Source organism: Argiope bruennichi, chromosome 9, assembly GCF_947563725.1.
Source record: "Argiope bruennichi chromosome 9, qqArgBrue1.1, whole genome shotgun sequence".
In the NCBI taxonomy this organism is placed as follows: domain Eukaryota; kingdom Metazoa; phylum Arthropoda; class Arachnida; order Araneae; family Araneidae; genus Argiope; species Argiope bruennichi.
The window spans coordinates 90870557-90893214 of record NC_079159.1 but is presented as its reverse complement, the minus strand read 5'-3'; the positions used below and the strand labels follow the sequence as shown (position 1 = coordinate 90893214).

General features: G+C 29.5%; 1 protein-coding gene across 1 annotated transcript in view; it reads right to left on the bottom strand.

Annotated features, from left to right (window-relative positions):
* The window catches only part of LOC129983940 (protein kinase C, brain isozyme-like), a 113704-nt gene that overhangs the window by 34380 nt on the left and 56666 nt on the right, over positions 1-22658 (bottom strand). Inside the window, exons 3-5 of the mRNA XM_056093668.1 lie at positions 17411-17493; positions 9772-9883; positions 5363-5491 (exon numbers count right to left, since the gene is read on the bottom strand). Of these exons, the coding sequence (XP_055949643.1) occupies positions 5363-5491; positions 9772-9883; positions 17411-17493 (324 nt within the window). The remainder of the gene's footprint in view (positions 1-5362; positions 5492-9771; positions 9884-17410; positions 17494-22658) is intronic.

Sequence of the window (22658 nt, the reverse complement as noted above, 5' to 3'; positions counted from 1 at the left end):
AAAATTCATTGCTATGCTGCTTTCTGTGCACCATAAGTAATGATTTTTATAAAAGATTAATTTTCTGTTGTATGTAATTTACTTTTGTAAGACAGTCAATCTGATGAGTTTTAAATTAAAGAATATGTATACTTCTTTGTTGTATGTTCAGTGTTCATCATTTACGAAGGACTGAAATTGTTTAGAACAGTATTGTTACGAATCTGTAATGCTGCTTCCCAGCATAGTTGGTTCCACCATCGGAAAGAATGTTTTACAGTCATCTGTATTGGACGGAGTCCGGTGTCGCGTCGGAGGTTCCAGAGCTTGGAGACAAACTTGGCGACTTTGGCGCCAAAATAGATTATACCCGAAACATCGAGAATTTTCCCGAGCCGTCCAGTAGGCACCGGGATACGCCTCGAACGTTCCTGATTGATTGAGAGGCTTCTAGCCCCGCCCCCTGAGACCTATAAAAGGAGGCGGCCGCGGCTGCCAGGGTCGTCGTAATCGGAACCGACGTTAAAGAACTGGCCTTCCAGAGATAAGCGGAGCAGCGACGGAGTGAAGCTAGTGCTGAACAAAGCTGTGTGCTACTGTCTGCAGTAGGTTGTATGCTGCTGTTTATGCTGTTTTGTATGCTGCTGTGTATGCTGCACGTCTCGGCTGAAAATAATCGTCTGTTGAGCTGCATATAGCTGTCGTCTTTGTGCTGTCCTGTGTGTCTTCGTGTAAATAAACGTCGTTGATTCATTTACTACTGCCACCTGCTGATTGAGTGTTTTCCACACCATATAACTCCCACTATCCAAACGAACCCCGGGAAATTTCGTAACAGTATAAATAATTCTGCGTTCCCTGTAATGTAAAATTAAGTATAGCTGAGGATAGAGAATAAATTTCTGGTTGAATACGTCTTCTGTCAACACAGTTGACTAACAAAATAGACAATGAAAGATTGTTTACCATTAAATATTAAGATACATCAATTGCTAATCAACATAGAGTAACAGAGCTAGTTGATAATACAGGGATAAGAAACCATGAGTGAAGTTAACAGACCCTAAGTACTTGATTAAGAAAATCAAGACATATCAACATCTATGCAACTAATTTCAAATAATTTCATACTCATTTTTCCCACGAACATCTCATAAGGTAGTTCATGAGAAACTCATCCTCATCCTCATATAAAATGCAAACGGTACAAAAGTTATAATCCGGAGTATGACGGAAAATGAATTTAGCACAATAAATGTATAAAGAATTTCTAAATAATAATTATGTCTATAATTTTGACTATGTTTTTCTAAGCAAAAGGTACGCTTGTTCAGTAGGGTATATATATGTACAAAAATCATTGATGGACAGCCAACAACCCTTGAGATGCGTAAAATGGGATTGCAATATAAGAAGATAAAAAAAAATTACCTACACTCTTTTCCAAAAACAACTATTTTAACAGTATGAATATATATTCAGAAATTTGTAGGGAACTGGGACTGAAATTTATTATGTTTGGATTAAACAAGGCGGACCGTTTTGGTTTAGTTTAGTTATATTAACGTCCCGTTTAAAGCAACTCTAGGGCTATTTTGGGACGGACCTCGTCATTTTGAACCGCGGTCAGATGACGAAGACGACACCTGAGCTGGCACCCCCCCCCTCTCCACACCACACTACACCACAACAACGGGAGGATATTTGGCCCTGACGGATTTATCGTGCAACAGACCCCCCCCCTTACACGGCGGTTCTTTGGTGGAATGAGGTCTCGAACCTGAAACTCTACGGCTCACAAGCCGAGACCTTACCACCAGGCCACCACGGTCCGTTTTGGAGATCAGCTTTAAGGGTATGTGACCTTTCCTTCTCCGGATTTAACCCCATGTTCTTGCTTCTAGGGTTGTGCCAAAAAAAATTATTATAAAAAAAGAACCATTTTTCGAGGCATATCCACCTTCGCTTCGTGATTTTACCAAGTTTTTTCCACACCCACAACTTGTGAAATTCTTTAAGAAGAAAAGCTTTCAGACAATGATGATCATGATGGCCATACCCAACATCATAAGGTAAATCGATTTTTTTTCTTAATGTATATTAGATAGCTATATTCTTTTTAAACGCACTATAACATTTCTATTGGATTATCATATTGGCAGTATTAAAAGACGCCATGCTACTAAATTGTTGGAAATTGAATCTTGCCTTTTGCACTACGCTCCTACATTCTGTATTTGAAATATAATCTTAAATGAACTTACTAAAATACAGCATTTTTTAAGTAATAATTTTTATTCCCTGTTTCTTTTATTTGAAAATATTATATATATATATATATATATATATATATATATATATATATATATATATATATATATATATATATATATATATATATATATATATATATATATATATATATATATATATATATATATATATATATATATATATACTAAAGTATTAGAATCAAGTTAATAGGAAAAACCAAATCAAATAAAAATTAAACAAAAAAAATTATTAAAAAAATATTAAAAAAGAATCCGGCCTGAAGACTTTTTCAAGGGTCACCCTCAGGCAGGGATTCAAATAAAGGGATTTTTTCTGTGAGGACATACAGACATAAGTCTAATAATGACTCCTCGTGACCCGAAAATCCCCTGAAATTATGCTCAAGAGATATACCATTTTAACAGAAAGGAAATACAAAATAACAAATTAGAAAAAAACCACAAAGTAAAAATACAATAAAAACAATAACAATAAAAACAAAAACAGCATTAAAATTAAAATTAAAATTAAAAACGAAAGGGCCAGAACATACCATCCAACAGTGAAGGAAACTTTAAACAATCGATTGTGATTTCCTGTTTTTAAAAGTTAACGGTAAATTATGTAAACAGAGGTAGGCACCCAGCGCCATCTATTGAGTGATCCAATATGCAAGTAAAGTTCTATTTTTATTTAAGCCAAAAGATTAATCCCAAACCATACCTTGTTTAATTAAAAAATTGACATTACAGTAATTTCTAGGAAAATCATTTTTAATTAAATTTTTAAGGAGGATATTTGATGCCTCAATATAAGAATTTTTATTATTGCAAACCCTTTTGATCCTGTTAACTTGTGAGAAAATTAGATTTTTAAAAATTTTAGAGTTTAGATTGGAATGGTAGTTACATAGTTATGTTATTTTAAAGTTGAAATCATCCCTTTTATCGTATATACCAACTATTGTTTTATCATTAGCAATTTCGATTTTTAAATCCAGAAAGGTAGCCTCAAGTTGATTTATATTTGTATCTTTTAGAATTAAATCTTTTGGATAGCAATTAGTAATAATATTAGTATTGTCGAAGTTAATCAAAAGTAGGTCATCAATATATCTCCACCCGTTTATTAAATTATATTTAATTATTTTTTTCTCATAGTAATGCAGGAAAATATTAGCTAAAGCACTTGAGAAAGCTGTCCCCATTGGAATGCCCTTGACTTGTTTATAAAAATTAATACCATTAAACACGTAATTTTCAGTAATATTAAAATTACATAACTCAAGCCAGTTATTTTTAGGAATGATATTTTCATTTAAATATTCGTCATATATAAAAGTGCAGACCTTTATTAATTTTTCAATAGGTAGATTAGTGTATAAATTTTCGAAATCAAAAGTATTAAGTTTATTAATGTTGTTATCTTTAAGAAAATCCAATACTTCTTTGTTACTAGAAATAATAAAGTTGGTGGTGGGGGGTTCAATAGGTTTTTTGGTGTATTGCCTAAAAAATTTAAGAATTTTCAGATCATTTTTCCTGATTTTACTAATGAGAAAAAAATAATTAAATATAATTTAATAAACGGGTGGAGATATATTGATGATCTACTTTTGATTAACTTCGACAATACTAATATTATTACTAATTGCTATCCAAAAGATTTAATTCTAAAAGATACAAATATAAATCAACTTGAGGCTACCTTTCTGGATTTAAAAATCGAAATTGCTAATGATAAAACAATAGTTGGTATATACGATAAAAGGGATGATTTCAACTTTAAAATAACATAACTATGTAACTACCATTCCAATCTAAACTCTAAAATTTTTAAAAATCTAATTTTCTCACAAGTTAACAGGATCAAAAGGGTTTGCAATAATAAAAATTCTTATATTGAGGCATCAAATATCCTCCTTAAAAATTTAATTAAAAATGATTTTCCTAGAAATTACTGTAATGTCAATTTTTTAATTAAACAAGGTATGGTTTGGGATTAATCTTTTGGCTTAAATAAAAATAGAACTTTACTTGCATATTGGATCACTCAATAGATGGCGCTGGGTGCCTACCTCTGTTTACATAATTTACCGTTAACTTTTAAAAACAGGAAATCACAATCGATTGTTTAAAGTTTCCTTCACTGTTGGATGGTATGTTCTGGCCCTTTCGTTTTTAATTTTAATTTTAATTTTAATGCTGTTTTTGTTTTTATTGTTATTGTTTTTATTGTATTTTTACTTTGTGGTTTTTTTCTAATTTGTTATTTTGTATTTCCTTTCTGTTAAAATGGTATATCTCTTGAGCATAATTTCAGGGGATTTTCGGGTCACGAGGAATCATTATTAGACTTATGTCTGTATGTCCTCACAGAAAAAATCCCTTTATTTGAATCCCTGCCTGAGGGTGACCCTTGAAAAAGTCTTCAGGCCGGATTCTTTTTTAATATTTTTTTAATAATTTTTTTGGTTTAATTTTTATTTGATTTTGTTTTTCCTATTAACTTGATTCTAATACTTTAGTATCAATTCATCTGTGTTTTTTTTAGAAGTAGCTGCAATTGCGCTCTCTAAATACTATGAAGTTCCTTTTTGGTTTTAGTTTAAATAGGTAATAAATTTTAGTTGCGATTTCGAAACTGTTTTGTTTCGTTTTCATTTTAGTTTCGTTTTCAAACTTTTTCTTACTTTAGATTGGTTACTTATATATATATATATATATATATATATATATATATATATATATATATATATATATATATATATATATATATATATATATATATATATATATATATATATTGCTGAATTATAATTACTAAATTATTTCTAATAATATTGAATACAGCCAGAAAAAACTACATAATTAAATTCTAGTCAGATTTCTCACTTTTTCCAAGAAAAATTGCCTACCTTACAATCATTTTTTCAGTCAAATGTTCCTTATTCCCTATCATTTCCCATACGTAATAATTGGCTTGTTAATATACAAAAAATATTTGCACAGCTATAAATTATAATCAAATCACAAATCGTAATTTACTTGTAAACAAAATAATAAATCTATTGTGCTATACGTCACAGGCTATTTGTATGAAAGCTTACCTTCACAAATTAGTTTATTGTTGACAGCCGATACTTTCAGCTCGATCCTTCCTCTTCTCTCAGTGTGATCGCATCCACAAAGATTCGGTACGCTTTCTTGGCATCGTTTATGAACGTTCATGTCACAAGCTGGAAGAAAAATCACAAAATTTCAAGTTGCACTGTGTATGTCAATAAAGTCATAAAAATTTAATATATTAGAAAGACATTTGAACTATTCAAATAACCAATAAAGTAGTCTCCTTCAAACATTTCTCACACATTCTTTAAAAAATGTACTTGTGCAATACTAATCACATGACACTGATGAACAATAATTACGAAAGAATCTATTAATATATATAAATTCTTTGTTGATTTTTTTTGGTGATTAATCGTTGGAATGAGGTTAATACACAAGTACCAGAAGATTTTTGACGCTTTTTTAGAACATATTGAAACTACAATTAGAGCAAATAATCATATACCAAATTTGTAACGAATGTAACAAGGTTTATTTATGTGTCTTCATTTTGTATCTATCGTGTTAACGTATATTCAGATAGATAAAGAGATAGTGAATGGATTTTTCTCAAAAAATACTAAATATTTGTTGTAAAGACCATGAACTAAACTTCATCCTTAAACTCAAATCGTTCTTGAGTTATCATTTCACAGACAAACAGATATAATTCCAACATTGTACTTTACAGACTCCAGGGGGTATGAAACGTAGAGATTCGCGAAATTTTAATTCGAATTTTTGATCGATTACAGTATTTTATCTTTGTTTGCTTCTTATATGAGAAAGTAATTCTGGAGCGGAGACTATTTTGTAATAGAAACTATTTGAAAAAAAAGTAAAAAAAAACCTCAAAAACCATGGATCTTAATATATCTAGGATATTAGCTCATATCTTTTAATTGATTAAATAAAAATATTAATTTACTATAGAATTGTCTATGCAAAAGTGTTACTGATTTTTTTCTTGTACCTCCTAACTTTAATTCAATAATATTTTAAAATTCTTCATACGCATGAACTTAACTTTTTACAATAATGGTTTTTCACATCATATGCGAAAGTTGAAACGAAAGAACATTCCTCTTTTAATTTTTCCTTGACTATTAAGATTATTTAGTTAAAACAAAAAAAAAAACAAGTACAGACATGTCAAACTCTAGTTATCGACTTCAGTTTGTTTGGAAGGTACAATACATGTGAGGTAGAAGATATCATCCACGATCTCGGAAGATGTCAACAATGACAGTAAAAGCAATTATGATGTTAGAGTGTGAAAGAAAGAAATGTTTTTGTAGCTAATTCATAACGAATGCATTTGACAAAACAGTTTGTAAATAGGTGTTATGTCTGTATGTATACATTTGTACTGTGGAGAATCAGACATCTTGCTTTATCTCACCTTAAACATAGCAAACAAATGATAAAATCATTTTTCTTTTTGAATTTAGACTCTTCGCTGAAGTAGTTATCAATCAGTAACATTGCATTTCGGTCGATGTATTGAATTGCTAAAGTTTCGTAGCTTAAGATCATATTTAATTATCTCACCTCAAATTTATTTCACTAAGTTCCGAGGTATACTTTTGGATAATTAGAATTAATTTTTCAATAAAAATAATTATATATCAACAAATATATTTAGACGCAAAATATATTTTTTGTTATTCTTATGTCTACTAATTGATTTACTGATATTGTATTTATAAGTAATTTGTATTTATTAATAAGGAACTACATTATTTGCGAATAGAAGATTACTAATCTTGTTTCATTTCTATATTATCTTTAAATCATCTGTTCTAAATATGAAACCGAGTTTGCAAATCTAAATCAATCTTACTAATCTAAATCTTTTTAAATAAATAAATAATCTATATATATATCATATGTTATTGACACTAATCGAAATCGGAAACTGAAATTTGAAGCTAAAAATTTAATGAAATTGGAATGTTTAGATCCAAATAATCTTTCTAATCTAAATCGTTTTAAATAAATAAATAATCTTTCTAAACTAAATCTTTTTAAATAAATAAATAATCTATATAAATCATATGCTAATGACAGTAATCGAAATCGGAAATTGAAATTTGAAGTTAAAAATTTAATGAAATTGGAATGTTTTAATCGAAATCAATCTTCCTAATCTAAATCTTATTAAATAAATAAATAATCTTTCTAATTTAAATCTTTTTAAATAAATAAATAATCTATATAAATCATATGCTAATGACAGTAATCGAAATCGGAAATTGAAATTTGAAGTTAAAAATTTAATGAAATTGGAATGTTTAGATCCAAATAATCTTTCTAATCTAAATCGTTTTAAATAAATAAATAATCTTTCTAAACTAAATCTTTTTAAGTAAATAAATAATCTATATAAATCATATGCTAATGACAGTAATCGAAATCGGAAATTGAAATTTGAAGTTAAAAATTTAATGAAATTGGAATGTTTTAATCGAAATCCATCTTCCTAATCTAAATCTTATTAAATAAATAAATAATCTTTCTAATTTAAATCTTTTTAAATAAATAAATAATCTATATCAATCATATGCTAATGACAGTAATCGAAATCGGGAATTGAAATTTAAAGTTAAAAATGTAATGAAATTGGAATTTTTTAGTTTTATAAGCATTTGTCATCAATATTGAAAAATATCTAGAAATGCTTGACACTCCTGGAGAAAAGTTATGCACTTTTATGACAAGAAACTTTTCCCTAAGATCCAAAATTGCTGACATATACTTTATGCTAATCTTGGCAAGCTGCCCTTTGTGATCAGTATTTATTCCAGAGAGAGAGAAGTGAAATACAAAGTGTCAGAACGGAAATATTATTTTTATATATTATCGTTTTTCTTATTCTTTTTTTTAAATTCTTTCTTATTGCTGTTTTTAAAAATATGCGTACATCTATAAAAGCTGTGATTTTCTACTCTTGGCATTTTAGTACAGAGTATATAAGTTTGATTACCAAGCACTTTTCTCGTGATTTTAAGAAATAACTTTTGAAACAACTGTGATTAATTGAATACAAATAGATACTTTTAATATCTTCAATGGATTAGACAATTGTTGCACGAATAAACGTAATAACGAAAAAATGTATTAAATTTGAACAGAAATATATATAAATTAATTAGATGTGAGTATTATATTTTTCTTAGATTTGAGATTATTTTAAATAATTAAATTATTATTTTAAGATCTGCTGCTAGCCGTATTTTCCCCAGCACTAATTTATAGACTGAAAAATGTTTGCTTTAAAACTTTTACAAATACATTTATTAATTATTAATAGATTCTGGAATACTCATATGAATAATTTAATTGCTATTTCAATGAATTTGAACTACTAAATTTCTAAATAGCTCCCATTTAAATTTATGAAATAATTAATTCTGCATTACATAAAGTTTTTTTTTCCTACTATTGCAGTTTCGAAAAAAAAAAACAGTATTTGTCTAAAATCTGAAAGCACATTTGAATAATTTAATTATTATTTAAATAAATTTGAACAACCGAATTTCTAAATAGCTTTCATTTAAATTAATAAAAATAATTAATTTTGCATTAAAATAACATTTTCTTTCTACAATTTCAGTTTAAATTGTCTCAATTAATTTCACAATTTAATTAGTCTCAAGTCATGTTTTAAGAATTACAATAAATAAAATTATTAAAAATAATTATTTTTTTTGTTTAGCATAACTATTATCGTAGAAATTTCATAAAATATTTCTAATGCTATTAGTTTATTTTGTAATTTTTATTTTCGATAAATAATTCATTCGGCTAATCTCTATTCAAAAGTTTAACTTACTCCATATTTTTTATATCTCATGCATTGCTACAATGGTAGTTCTAAATTAACTCCATGTCTGTTTAAATGTCATTTATAATTGTTGGCAATTGTTATCTCTAAATTGGGCTGCTACTTCGTATCCTTGCAAATGTTTTTATAAAATTTCAACTGAAAATATTCGATAATATCTAGAATATCGGGCATGAATTACTAATCAATGAATAATTGCTTCACTAAACAGACAACTTTTCTTATATCTTGCTACTTCTCCAGCGCCATTTTCTTCTATGTGAAGATAATGTTTCCAATACTGTATATACGTATGATTCCAATTCGTTTTTTAAAACATTGCCTCATCCAATATTTTCGTTGGAATAGTGAAATACTCTTATATTTTATTACATAAAACAATTAATAAAATAGTGCTTAGAAAGAGACTTTTAAATTTGTCTTTTTTATTCTAACTAAATCTAAAAAAAGAGATGGAAATCAGTTCTTTAAGAGGCTTAGAAAGAAGATTCTAAGCTGCTTAAGATGAAGACTTCTTTTTCCGAAACCTTAGTTACCTCATCTAATATTCCATGAGATTACCTTTGCATTTGTATCCCTGGTGGATGATCCCATACAGAAGAGACCCGCAGTGATCACAGAAGGTAGGGCCCGTATAAGTATGCACCAGAAACTGATGCTTCGTCCTCGCATCCTGTGAAGAAAGAAATTAACTCTTATACTTTCAGTTGGATTATCATGTATGCTTGAGAGCATAATATTTCAAAAGCAAGAAAAATCCCATTTCTTCAAATATTTTAATTAATAAATTTGAAGACAAAACGAGCGAAAGTGATCTCCCAAAACTCTTTCGCGTATTCTCTAATAAAAATGCTACTCCCCCCCCCACACACACACATCATTCAACGAATTGTAAATCTTAGATAAGGCAGAGAACGCCTTTCATGGCATTGGCATAAAATAGTTATAAAATATTAACCTTTAGTGAGGATTTAACATTTTTACTGAATCTATCTTGTAATGGTTGTTGAGTTTTTCGGCGATTAAACCATAGCATGTGGTTAAAGTATTCGAAAATCCAATTTGTGTTTTAGATGCATTTTTTCGAACAAATTGAAGCAAAAATTTGACACAAAACTACACTTATAATCACTAAATGACAAATCAAATCTGATATATTCGTTTGTAATTTGTAGCTTTTACACGCTTCTGAAATTACAGACTGACAGACAGACAACCCTTTGTTGGATTTGGCTCAAAATTTGATATTTGCAATATAGATATTAAATTTCTGTGCCAAATTCTATCCATCTAGATCTCTTCGTTTTGTAGTTATTAAATTAATTTTTATTAAAACCTGGATAGACAAATTTCCTGAAAATGGAATTTTACTTAAAATTTGAAAATTTGCACATTTGGTATGAAGACCCTATATCAAAAATCTTTCCTCTAGCAAAAGCGGTTTTGAGTTTTCTTTGTCACAGACAGACAAACAGACAGACGGACGGACGGAAAAGGAGAGAAATATAATGCCAAAACCGTGTTTTATGAATTCAGGGAGTTTTAAAATTCAGTTTCGCTAAAATTTCGAGTTCGAATTTTTAACGATTACAATAATTATTTTATATTTCATATCCGAGAAAGTAAAAAGGACATCTAAGAAGTCAGTGAGACTGAAATTAAATTTTTTGGTACAACCTAAATAGTAAAATTGTATCAGGGTAAAAGTATAAAATTGCAACGCCAAAAAGCCTTGAGTCTAAACTGAACAATGTTTAAATTAAAGAGCAAAACCTTGCGAATTCAACAATACGGAAAAATGACGTAACAAGTTTTTCCAAAGTAATTCGAATTATAAAACTGTAACAGATTTGAAAATTTGCAAATGTTAATAAATATGTGGTAAACTAACATAATATAGTTCGGATTGATCGGCACTTGAGTTAGCCGAAACTGAGAAATAATGAGTAAAACTGATCTGCGCTCAACCTTCTAACGAAGGATTTTAATAACTGGTGGGACACATATGTCTCGTTAATAGTCAAAGGATTAACAAAGTTGTATTAAAAGAGATTCGCCATCTCTGTTTGTTAAAAAAGGCCAAACTTGCTACGTATATTAATGAATTTCTGATGATTTTTGGTATTTTGGGATTATCTCGTCGACCATTTTCGCCAAACCCGATATTATCGCCAAAAGGTAGCTATGCGCCAATAACCACAAATTGCGCCAATAACTGATCTGCGCTCAACATTCTAACGAAGGATTTTAACAACTGGTGGGACACATATGTCTCGTTAATAGTCAAAGGATTAACAAAGTTGTATTAAAAGAGATTCGCCTTCTCTGTTTGTTAAAAAAGGCCAAACTTGCTACGTATATTAATGAATTTCTGATGATTTTTGGTATTTTGGGATTATCTCGCCGACCATTTTCGCCAAACCCGATATTATCGCCAAAAGGTAGCTATGCGCCAATAACCACAAATTGCGCCAATAAAAGCAAACCTGCTTTTCATTATGATGGTGCTAAAGGATTGGCGCAATTTCGTCAATCCTTTGGCGCATTTTCGCGAGCGTTGACAAGTCGACGGATAATCTCTAAGTACCTGATTTTTTTTTACTACAATATTCAAAATTATCATTATGAAAAACTTTATAATTTTTTCTGCATGATCTCGAATCCATTTTTCCGAATTGTTGAAAAATTCATTCTTGATATTTTGGCGATTCTTCCCATCCCAGGCTTCTGTGAACACGATAACTCAAAACTGCTTTGAACTATATAGATTAAATCTGGTACATGGACATAACACCAAATTGGTAGATATCTAAAAAATTTTGAACCAAGTGCATTTGGCGGAAATCTATTATGCCGGCAGTCTAAGTACAAGTGAATATTTATCTACAAAATATAAAATGCTATATAGATAATTTTAGTACATACATTACATAAAACATTGTTCTTATGGTATTTTGAACCAAATTTATAGAAAAATTGATAATCTGTTGGTCTGAACTTCTGAATACATATAAATGAAATAACTTAAATAAATGAAATTTGACACGTAATCTTGCTATTAAAATTTTAACTCTATATCAAAAATTTTTATTTCTTTCGCTCAGAAAAGTAACGACCAAAATATATATTTGATTTTTTGTTACTCAAGTACTAGAAAATCGTATATATATATTTTGTCTTTTGGTAAAATTTATTATATAATTTTATATATTTTGAATGTATATTTTGTCTTTTTATATACTCCAAAAGAATAATACGGCTTTTGGACTATAAATTTTGGTATAGTCCGACATTGATTAATCACTGAAAAAAGGTACAATGATTACACGCTTACAAGGATTCATATCATTGAACAATATTTCGTAACTATTGTACGCCATTGCCGAATTATTGATGCGCAAATATCTGTTTTCTTTACTGTGCTAAGAAACCGTGGTAGCCTGGTGGTAAGCACTCGGCTTCCAAACTCGAGACCCGATTCCACTGAAGAACCACCGTTTAAGTGGATCTGGTACACTCTACATCCTTTGGGGCCATACGTCCTCCCGATGGAGTGGCGCAGAAGTTTGGAGCGGAGCGTGCCAGCTCAGGTGGCGTTCCCGTCATTTGATATCGGTTTAAAATTAGAATGTCCATGGCAAAATAGCCCTAATATTGCTTTAATCCAGGGCGTTAATATAACTAAACAAAACTTTATTCTGCTAAGAAGCACGCAATTCTCATGTGCGATTCACTGAAAATAAAAATCTGTCCACTCGTGGAGTTCACAGCCTTGCCCGAAGTCCATGATTTTATACGCAAGAGGAGATAACAGGAAAATATCTTTATTAGAAACAATGCGAAAAAGTTTTGGGAAGATTAAAATGACATGGGAAAGCTTCTAGCTAGCTGTGAGTCTGAGAGATCTAGCTTTTATGCATACAGACATGTAAGTTGCCAGCATTTCGTCCAAAATTTAAGGGGTGTCAACAATTTTTTACAAAGACCATATGTCAAATTTTGTCTGTTCAATTTCTTGCATTTTTGAGATATCGTGTCCATAAATAATTTAAGTCCAAAAAAGATTTTAAGACTCAAGTGATTTGAGACATTAATTGACATCTCAAAATCGCCTTCTTTTAAAATTTCAATTTAAAAAATTTTTCTTAGTAAATTCGCATATGATCAAAAATATTCGTCGTTGATATCAATTCATTTTTGCGAAAATTTTATATTTAGATATATGTTTGAGTACTTTTTATTCCAAAACATTCATTTGAGAATTGAATTGAAATCAATTCTGCCTTATCTGCCACTTTTCTAAACCACCACACCTAAATGTCTTTGAAATTTGTTTCAAATATTTTATTTGTAATTATATACCAACAATTTTATCTCGCAAAAGTTTAAACTAATGTTCAGTTAAATATTAGATGATACTCGCATTTATTTATCATATGATAGGGCATCATTTATTAAATTTTAAAATATAATAAAACCACACAAAAAATTCTTAGCATTTTTTATTAAATAATCACTTGCTTCCAATTTTCTTGTTTCTAAAATATATTATCTGAATGCCAATTAATTGTATACCAAAAAATGTTTGAATACTGGTGGTAATAGATTTACAATTAATATTAAAATTGTTTACCAATTTACAACTTTTTTATTTGCAAATCTTAATATATAATTGATATTAAGATTGCAATTTATATTAAAATGCACTTTTCAAAATAAAATCGTTTTAAAGAACAATTGAAAGATTATGTAATAATTTGATTTCTGTCAACTTGTGATTCATTTATCAAATCATATTTTCGTTCATTTAAATGATTTTTATGTCCACTGTACAATTATTAATTCCATTTTATTGTGGACAAATAAAATTAATTTAACCATCATGTACAATATCATAAACAAATTATATGGTGCACATTAAAATGGATAAACAAATACTCATGTCTACCAAAAAAAATCTGAAATCGAACATAACTGAAATTAATCTCAGCAAATTTCAATTTCTTATGCATGTTTTTTTTTTTATTTTTTATCTTGGTTGGGAATTTGTCACTGGTTTTAATTGTATCGAATTTTTAATGATTGTAATTTCATTTATTTTGCATAATGCAATTCCAAAAATTTAAAACTACTTTTTAAAATTTTAAAATGCCTTTTTTTTCTTCTTCTTTTTTTTCTTTTACATCGTGCGAAGGTAAACTTTTATTTCAACTCTCTGTATGGTTACCACATTTTGCGTTTTCAACTACATTTTTAACTCTTTTTAAACAATTCAGTTCCCGAACTTAATTGCAAGCGCCACTCGAGACGAGACGAATTACCTAAAAAGGCAAGATTATTAAATATTTCATTGCGGAATAGAATCCGCACTTCAAAACTGCACCCATTCCAATGCGATATACGCTTAAAATTCAGGGAGTGTGTAAATCAAACTCTGAAACTACTTTTTTTTTCTTTCTCGTCTCTTCCATCGATTTCTAGTGCGAACTTTTCGTGTCCGTTTAATGGTCATTCAAAATATGCAAGGGACAGTATGGCTGAGTCCGAGTTGCGTCCATTAGCGTCCAAGGTCGGCCGAACGCGATGAAAAATGACTTTCGCCCTCTCTATCATCAGACATCCCAGGAATCCGAGGCTGCCTGGTATGCCAATAAACTGCTTGATATATAACCCCGCGAACAGAGGCTCGTGACTCCAATGCGATAATAATCAGTTTTACAGTTTGTTTCACCAAATTAATTTACAATGATATTAAATAGAAATAAAATTTATTTAGCAGCAGTGGTGGTATTAAAGAAAAATATTAAAACCTACATTTCTTGAAAAATGTTTAAATGTTTAGCATTGGTTATTTTTATTGAGTTTCAGAATAAATATTATTAGTTATTATGAGGAGTAAAATTTAAGGTATAAAGAACCAATAGATAATTAATGGATATGTAGTACATTGGACTGTGAAACTGGGCACCATACTATGCAGCAAACCTGTCTGTAAGCAAACAGGTAAAGATGTATATTGTTTATCTGGGAAAGAATTTTCCCGCCGATAATATCTCCATATGGATTGGAACTGTGGAGATGAAAAATGCCTGAATAAAATGAGTTTAATTTAATTGTATTAACCTTTCATTTTGAAAAGACAACAAAGATATGTTGGGACTAAAGACAGAGGATGAGGATGATACCTAAGCTGGCACACCTTCTGTAAACTTTCACACTGCACCATCAGTATGACATTAACTCCAATGGATTTGTAGTGCACCAGATCCCCTTATATGATAGTTCTTTAATGGAATCTAAACTCCTCCAGACCCATAGTCGGCACCTAACCAACAGACTGTTATGCATACATGCAATTAAACAGAGCTTTCTAGTAAGGTGTAACAATGGCTTTAAAAAGCATTTGCTATTTAAAGCCATTTTCAACTCCACTCAAAGAGGTAATCTCGAAGTAACGCTATGCGTTGATTGATGTATCTTCTTTGAGATACATCAATGGTCTAAAATCGGCTAAAATAATGTTGTTCAAAATTTCGAAACATTTGTTTTAATCGCAGAGGAATTAAATGCTTTTTATTTAAAATTTTGTATCTAAAGAATAATTTACAATCCATGATTATTAGGGCTAAAAATGTATAAAATTTTGGGTTCCGTAAATTTTTCAGAAGTATGTTTATTCAAACAACAGTAATCATATGATTCTATGCCTTTTAGAGTATCTTTCTAACAAGAAATATTATCCTAGCTCTAACAATTGAGAAACCTGCTGTTAGGCCACGATTTAACATTTTTTCCTTGACACATCTATAGGCATCTTACATGCTAAAGAGGTTTCACTGAGAGCTAGCTGCCAAGGATATGGGGATGAGGCGCTTCCGTGGTTGTGGATGGTTCTCACCACCCTGTTGGGTACAGTTACGGTGAAGGGTCGAGATAACCTCTATAGATGAGGGGAGTGCCTCCCACGGAAGGACTTTTATCGGGGACAGTAATGGCCTGTTGAATTTAACTATCCATATACCTTCGATTAGAGGGAAGCAGCTCTATTGTACTTGCTGGTCAAGGTGGTTGGTTGTGAGTTTCCATTTGGCATTCTATTTGCCATTTTTTTTCACCGAATATTAATGATTTTATGCTTTTTATGAAAAGCTAAGCTAAAGTGACTTTTCATAGGTTTTGTTTTCATTTAAAAGGTTTCTTTCATTGCAACGCTTTGGTGCGGACAAGACATTCTAGAATTTTCTGTTGTGAAATGAATCCAGCGCAACTACAGATTGGGGCAACGAATTGGATGGAAATGTGACACAGAAATATATGGAAAATCCTAACTGAATGATAAAACAACACTGTTTACTCTAATAAAATTATTTCGCCGATAGTTCCCAAATGTTTAAGCAGGAATGAGTAAAATAAGAAAGCATCTATAATGAAAAAGTTTTTTCCAATAATAATGACAATTTGGCAATAAACTTGACGAAGTTTATATATTTTTAGCTCAATCATCATTTCGAGATTTAAAGCTCTGTTACATCCCTGGTATCTTGGTCATAAAGTTTCGGTTTTAAGAGGTTTTAAATTCAGAATCTGACTCCACTGAAACTTCATCATGTCGATTCATCATGCCGACTCATCAAACTTCATGTGAACTCGATGGTACATTTGGCATCGAGAGCCAAACGTTCTCCTGAGGAAATTCAGAGGAGAAGCTATTGCATAAAATATTGCTATCTTCTGAATACAGTTCAAAATTACAGAATATGGTTCAATAAAAACATCCATGTTGATTCTAAAAGGTGATGTGTTAAAACTAAACTTAATTATGAATATGTCTTTACTTAGAACTATAACAAAAGTAAACTCAAGGGATTTCTAGGCCTATAATGTCGAAGCTAAAAGGATTCAATGATAAACCTGCTTTTACCAACTGTGCATTGAAAATGGCTTTGATACTTTGCTTTTGAAATGGATTTAAATATTATAATATGCGTTTTTCGTATGAAATTCTTCTGTTTCTTTTAGAATAGATATTTGTGAAATTTCACAACTTATTTTGTTTGTCTTATAGGCAAAATTATATCTTTTTCCTCTTAAATCAGACTCTCTGCTTCCACAATTAGTTTCACATCGGCAAAAGATTTTATAAAACAATATATATATATAGATAAAAATTACCAAATGTTTGAATATATAGTTTACTTACATCTGAATCGACACCTTTGTCGACTCCCGGGCACTTGAAAGTGACAAATTCATGGCACCTCTTATGTACCACAAAACTACAAACTGAAAAAAGAAAATAAAGTCTTAGGAAAGCAAACATCAATCTTAGTAAATTAGTCTTTAGAAAGAAATTAAGAATTTTCTGAAGTTAGTATTTGTGATGTGAAAATAATTAATAAAATAACGGCGGTACATTGATTTATTTTAAATTTCATTCAAGACTATTTCCTTTGCGTCCAACTTGTGAAGAAATAAAAAATTACCAAAACTAATAAATACAATTTAAAAGCATGAAATGGATGAGTTTTATTTAATACTTTTGCACATGAAATAATTTTTATTTAAAAAGCAATATTTAGTCTGTACTTCAGCAATTTCTTTCAATTCGAATAATTTTTCTTTAACAAGACTTAAAAAGTGTTTCATTTATTTTAAAAGGAAATTTTTTTTTTTACTGCTTTATGCCTTGAAAATTAAAATTGTTAATTAATCGTTCAAGTCTATTCTGATGTATTGTGAGTTAATTTAAAAAGAATAAATAAAATTAAAATTTTCCAATCTAATTTTCATGGCCTATCATGAAGTGGCATGAACTGTGTGTTATTTACATTTTAACGAGAACATTAAATTTTATGAAGATTCTTAATTTTTAGTACTAATTGTGATAATTTTGCAGCTTTACCTTTTTTTTTTGTTAAAAAATTAATTTTTTAAAATTATTTTTAATTTGGTAAAATATTAATTGTAATCTCTGATTATTTGCTCTTATTTCACTGATTTGGATATTGTGGAGTCAATTTGAATGATTTTTAATTTTAATTTGACATTCTCATTTTAATAAAAAGTTCAAAGATTATGCGCTTTTAAAAATGTGCTCATTCAATAGCATTGAACCCGTGCAAAGCCGGTACATCAGCTAGTAATAAATATTTAATTGGTAAGAAGATTCAAGTTTAACTGTCATTTCTTTCTATTCTTATAAATTTCAAAAAAAAATTAATTTCGCTTAGAAGCTGAAGTTTAATGTTAATATACAATACAGTAGACTCCCAATTATCCGCGCCTGCCGCACTAAGGGTTTTTTTTTTTTTTTTTTTTTGCTTCCATCAAAGAGAAAATGCTTCCAAAGCAAGAGGCAAACACAAATGACTGATTTCTTCAAAAAGGTGTAGTTTTACAGTTATGCTTTTGTAATTACATAATACATTACAGTATTAAAACAGTACAATTTTTCTGTATATCCTTCACGCCTCTCATAAGTACAAAGCACTTTTCTGTTTTCGTTAACAAAATGCATTTTAGGTTAGTTTTGAGTGGTATACTAAAATATTAAGCGTTAGTTAAACATTTCCTCCTGTTTATTTTACGTTTTATTGTACATAAAACGATTTTTCAAAGTTGGAATGACTGTTTTCTCTTTTGCTATACCGTTTTTAGCTTTTTTCGGATTATCCGCAATTTTTGTTATCCGCGGCGGCCGCGCCACCCAATCCCGCGGATAATCGGGAGTGTACTGTCTATTTATCGTTGATGGTAAAGTCTTGCTAATTTTATTATTTACATCAAATATAGTTGTTATTTTTATTCCAAAAAACGATTTCTCTAAAAATAAAAATACTTGGAATCAACGAATAAAAATAAGCCTAAATACGAAGTGAGTGGTCAAATATTTAAAATTATTTTAAATGAAAAAGAAAATATTATATTCTTGAATGGTTATATAGTCATACAAAATAAATTATCAGAATTTTATATTTAAAATATTTTAACTGAAAAATAAAATATTATATTCTTCAAAATTATTTTTTAAATTAAATAGTGTGAATTTAAGAAATTTAACATTTAAAAAATATTTTTAAATACATGTGCTTAAAAATCCGGCATAAAATCAATTAATTTGCTTAAAAGTAATTTATACATATAAACACATTTTTTCAATATAAAACAGGAATTTCATTATTAAAGATTTTCTTTAAAATTTGTTTCAAATTTTTAAAATGATATAAATATATGATTTCTTAACATTTTTCATGCATATATTCATATTTCAAGATTTAAACTATTAAATAAACTTATTGTTTTAATATCGAAAAATTAAACATACACTTTCAACATAGAACAGTAACATATCTTAAACATTACATTGCTCAAAACATTTAATATTTGCATAGATACGTATATACACTTACAAAAGCAATTCACAACAATATGCCTAAACATGGACACATTTAACAAATTTACCAACAGATACAAAATAAAATTCAAAATGTGTGCTTTAACAAACACATGTAAACGAATATCACACATTTATTGACACTTATAGCACATGCATATACGCATGAATACATGAGAGCGGATGAACACGCATGTGCATGCATGCTGAAAAGGTGAACACATAAATCATTTCATTATATTCATACATGCATTCACACGTATATACATACAGGCAGACTCAAATATCGATTACACCATGCGTTTACATCGATACAACAGAAGCTTTCTCCAGCAAACGAATAAAATACACTTATATATAAATTTTTCTATCGAAACATTGCCTCTGAGGTGTTTGTCCTAAAAATAACAGTTTGACACGATCTATACCTCTATTTTTACTTACCATTTGAAGCCGAACTATACTGTTTCTTCTAATTATTGAAGTAGTTCCGCTGCAGACTGAAAACAAAAATTATTTTAGGCAGCTCGCATTACATTCATACATGATTCACTTGCTCATTTGCCGATGATCTTAAATTTTGATTCAAGAACATAAATAACGACTAATAACATGAAATCCTTGAATGATATTCTACTTTAAATGACAGATATCATGCTTTCCAACCGCTTATATTTCTGATTTATGTAGTATAAAGAAAAAAAACTTATCTATACTGTTAATTAATCACAGAAATGTAATTAAGGCGGGTTTCTTTATACAGCTAGCTAAATAAAAACGTAAAAAAAGTTTGTTTAAATATAACATGATATAATATCTTACATATCGCAATAGCAAGCAGAACTTGAAAACGATATTTGTTTGTTTTATTCCTTTGCAAATAGAACGTTTTTAAATAAAATCGTTTGGTGTAAAAAATATAAGAATTATTTTGAATTTTGGAATTTTCATTTTAAGAATATGCACTGTCTGTATAATTTTGGAATAATTGTATAATTCCACAGTATAATTTGGAATAAGAACTGTCATTGATTCACTCTAGGTTGGCCAACAATGTTTCCAGGTTGATTAAACTGATGTCAGTGAATGATTACTATCGTGTGAAAATCAGCTCATTATCAAAATCAGATAATTAGAAACAAAGTCATTATTATTTGGTTTTTGATTTCAATAATCGGCAGGCGAAAAAATTGTCTTATAATTTCTCCTAAAGTAGAAAATCTTATTTATAAATTTCTTACAATGATACTTTTTACGTACAGTTCTGACAACAGTGACATCACGTGACAATTTTGAAATGAATCAATTCGATAATTCACAAAAACGTTTGGAGAGCCAATCCAAAATTTTAGAATGATTATTAGAATTACTATCACATATTTTGCTTTCTTTTCATATATAACCTTAAATGCGATTTTGAGTCTTTTTCGCAGTATTTATTTTTTGCCACATTTGTGTAATAAACTTTAGGCAGAATAAACTTTCATTCGGAAAAATTAATGAAAATGGCCATAATGAAATCGTCAAATTATTTTACATGTTTTAAAAAGAATGTAATATAAAATTCTGTTTCAGATTTTTAAAAAGATTATCAATATACTATTCAACAAAGTAAAAAAAAATCCCTAATACTTTGATGATTTCTGCTAATAATCAAACTGAATCACAATCAAGATATAAGAAAACATGCTGTTAGTTTTTAATATGGAATACAGAGCAGGCGATGCACAAAATAGAATTACTCAAAAATTACTTTGACTTTATTAATAAAATATGCTAACAAGTTGGGGGGTTTTTTCCCCTAAAATCAAAAAAAAAAAAGACTCTTTTAGTTGAAATATAATTTTTAAAAAAACCTTTGAATTTTACTTGTCTTTTTAAAATAAAACTCCTAATTATTCCTGTTTTCCCTTTTTTCAATAATCAGAAATATTTTATTGCCATAGTTATCGGTTTTCTTAATTATTAAAAAAAATCCTTGGCAATATATTTATTGAATAGTATTATAACAAAAAGGAAATGTTTAAATTATGACCCAACATAAACTTTTGCTTGAAAATTGCTGAAACTTATAAAAAAAAAATGTATCTAGAAATTGATTTAACTTCTTAGATATGAGTTTTGTCTCTTTGTTTTGCAATTAAGATAATCTTTTTATGTTGATACGTAGCTATTTACATATAATAGAAACACTCTTTGAAGAAAAGGTGCATTGAGATGTGGTATATGCAGGATGGTGCCTATGTATATTTTTCCCACGAGGAGCTGAATCATCTTGTGAAGAAAATATGCCCCCAGTCCGCCGCCTATATATATCCAAGGAGGTGGACTTGTGGCGTGGGACCCATTACTTGACTTCTACGTCATTCCGCCGGATATCAATCGGTGAGACTTTTTCCTATGAGGTCACCATCATTTACTCGTTTGTGCGACTCTATGGACACGGCAGAGGATCTCACAACTGTCGCGGCAGACATCAAAAGTATACTTGATATCATCGAGCGCGTCAAGAAATCATTTTTATGTCATTATAGATTTTGCATTATAGATTTCTATGTCATTATAGATTGTTAGACATCAGCGTCTAATAATCTTTTTATAAAAAAATCAAAATAATCTTTTTTATAATTATTATTGTATCTTTTGTATTCCCAGCCTGATGTAAAAACCTACGTACGATGTTCGCTATTTTTATTCTGTGAACAACTGGTTTTTGACTCCTAGTTAAATTTCAATTTATGATGCTTACTAACAAGCTTCTGAATTTATCGGTTCAGTTTTGGGGCACTCTGCATACTGAAAAGTATAAAAAATATTCTTCAAAACATCACACACACACACACACACACTTTGGTGTGTGTGTGTGTGTGTGTGTGTGTGTGTGTGTGTGTGTGTGTGTGTGTGTGTGTGTGTGTGTGTGTGTGTGTGTGTGTGTGTGTGTGTGTGTGTGTGTGTGTGTGTGTGTGTGTGTGTGTGTGTGTTATTGTTCAGACTTCTGATATTTTGCTCCATCAATTGTTATTCATTTTTAAACTCTTTTCCAATAATCATATAG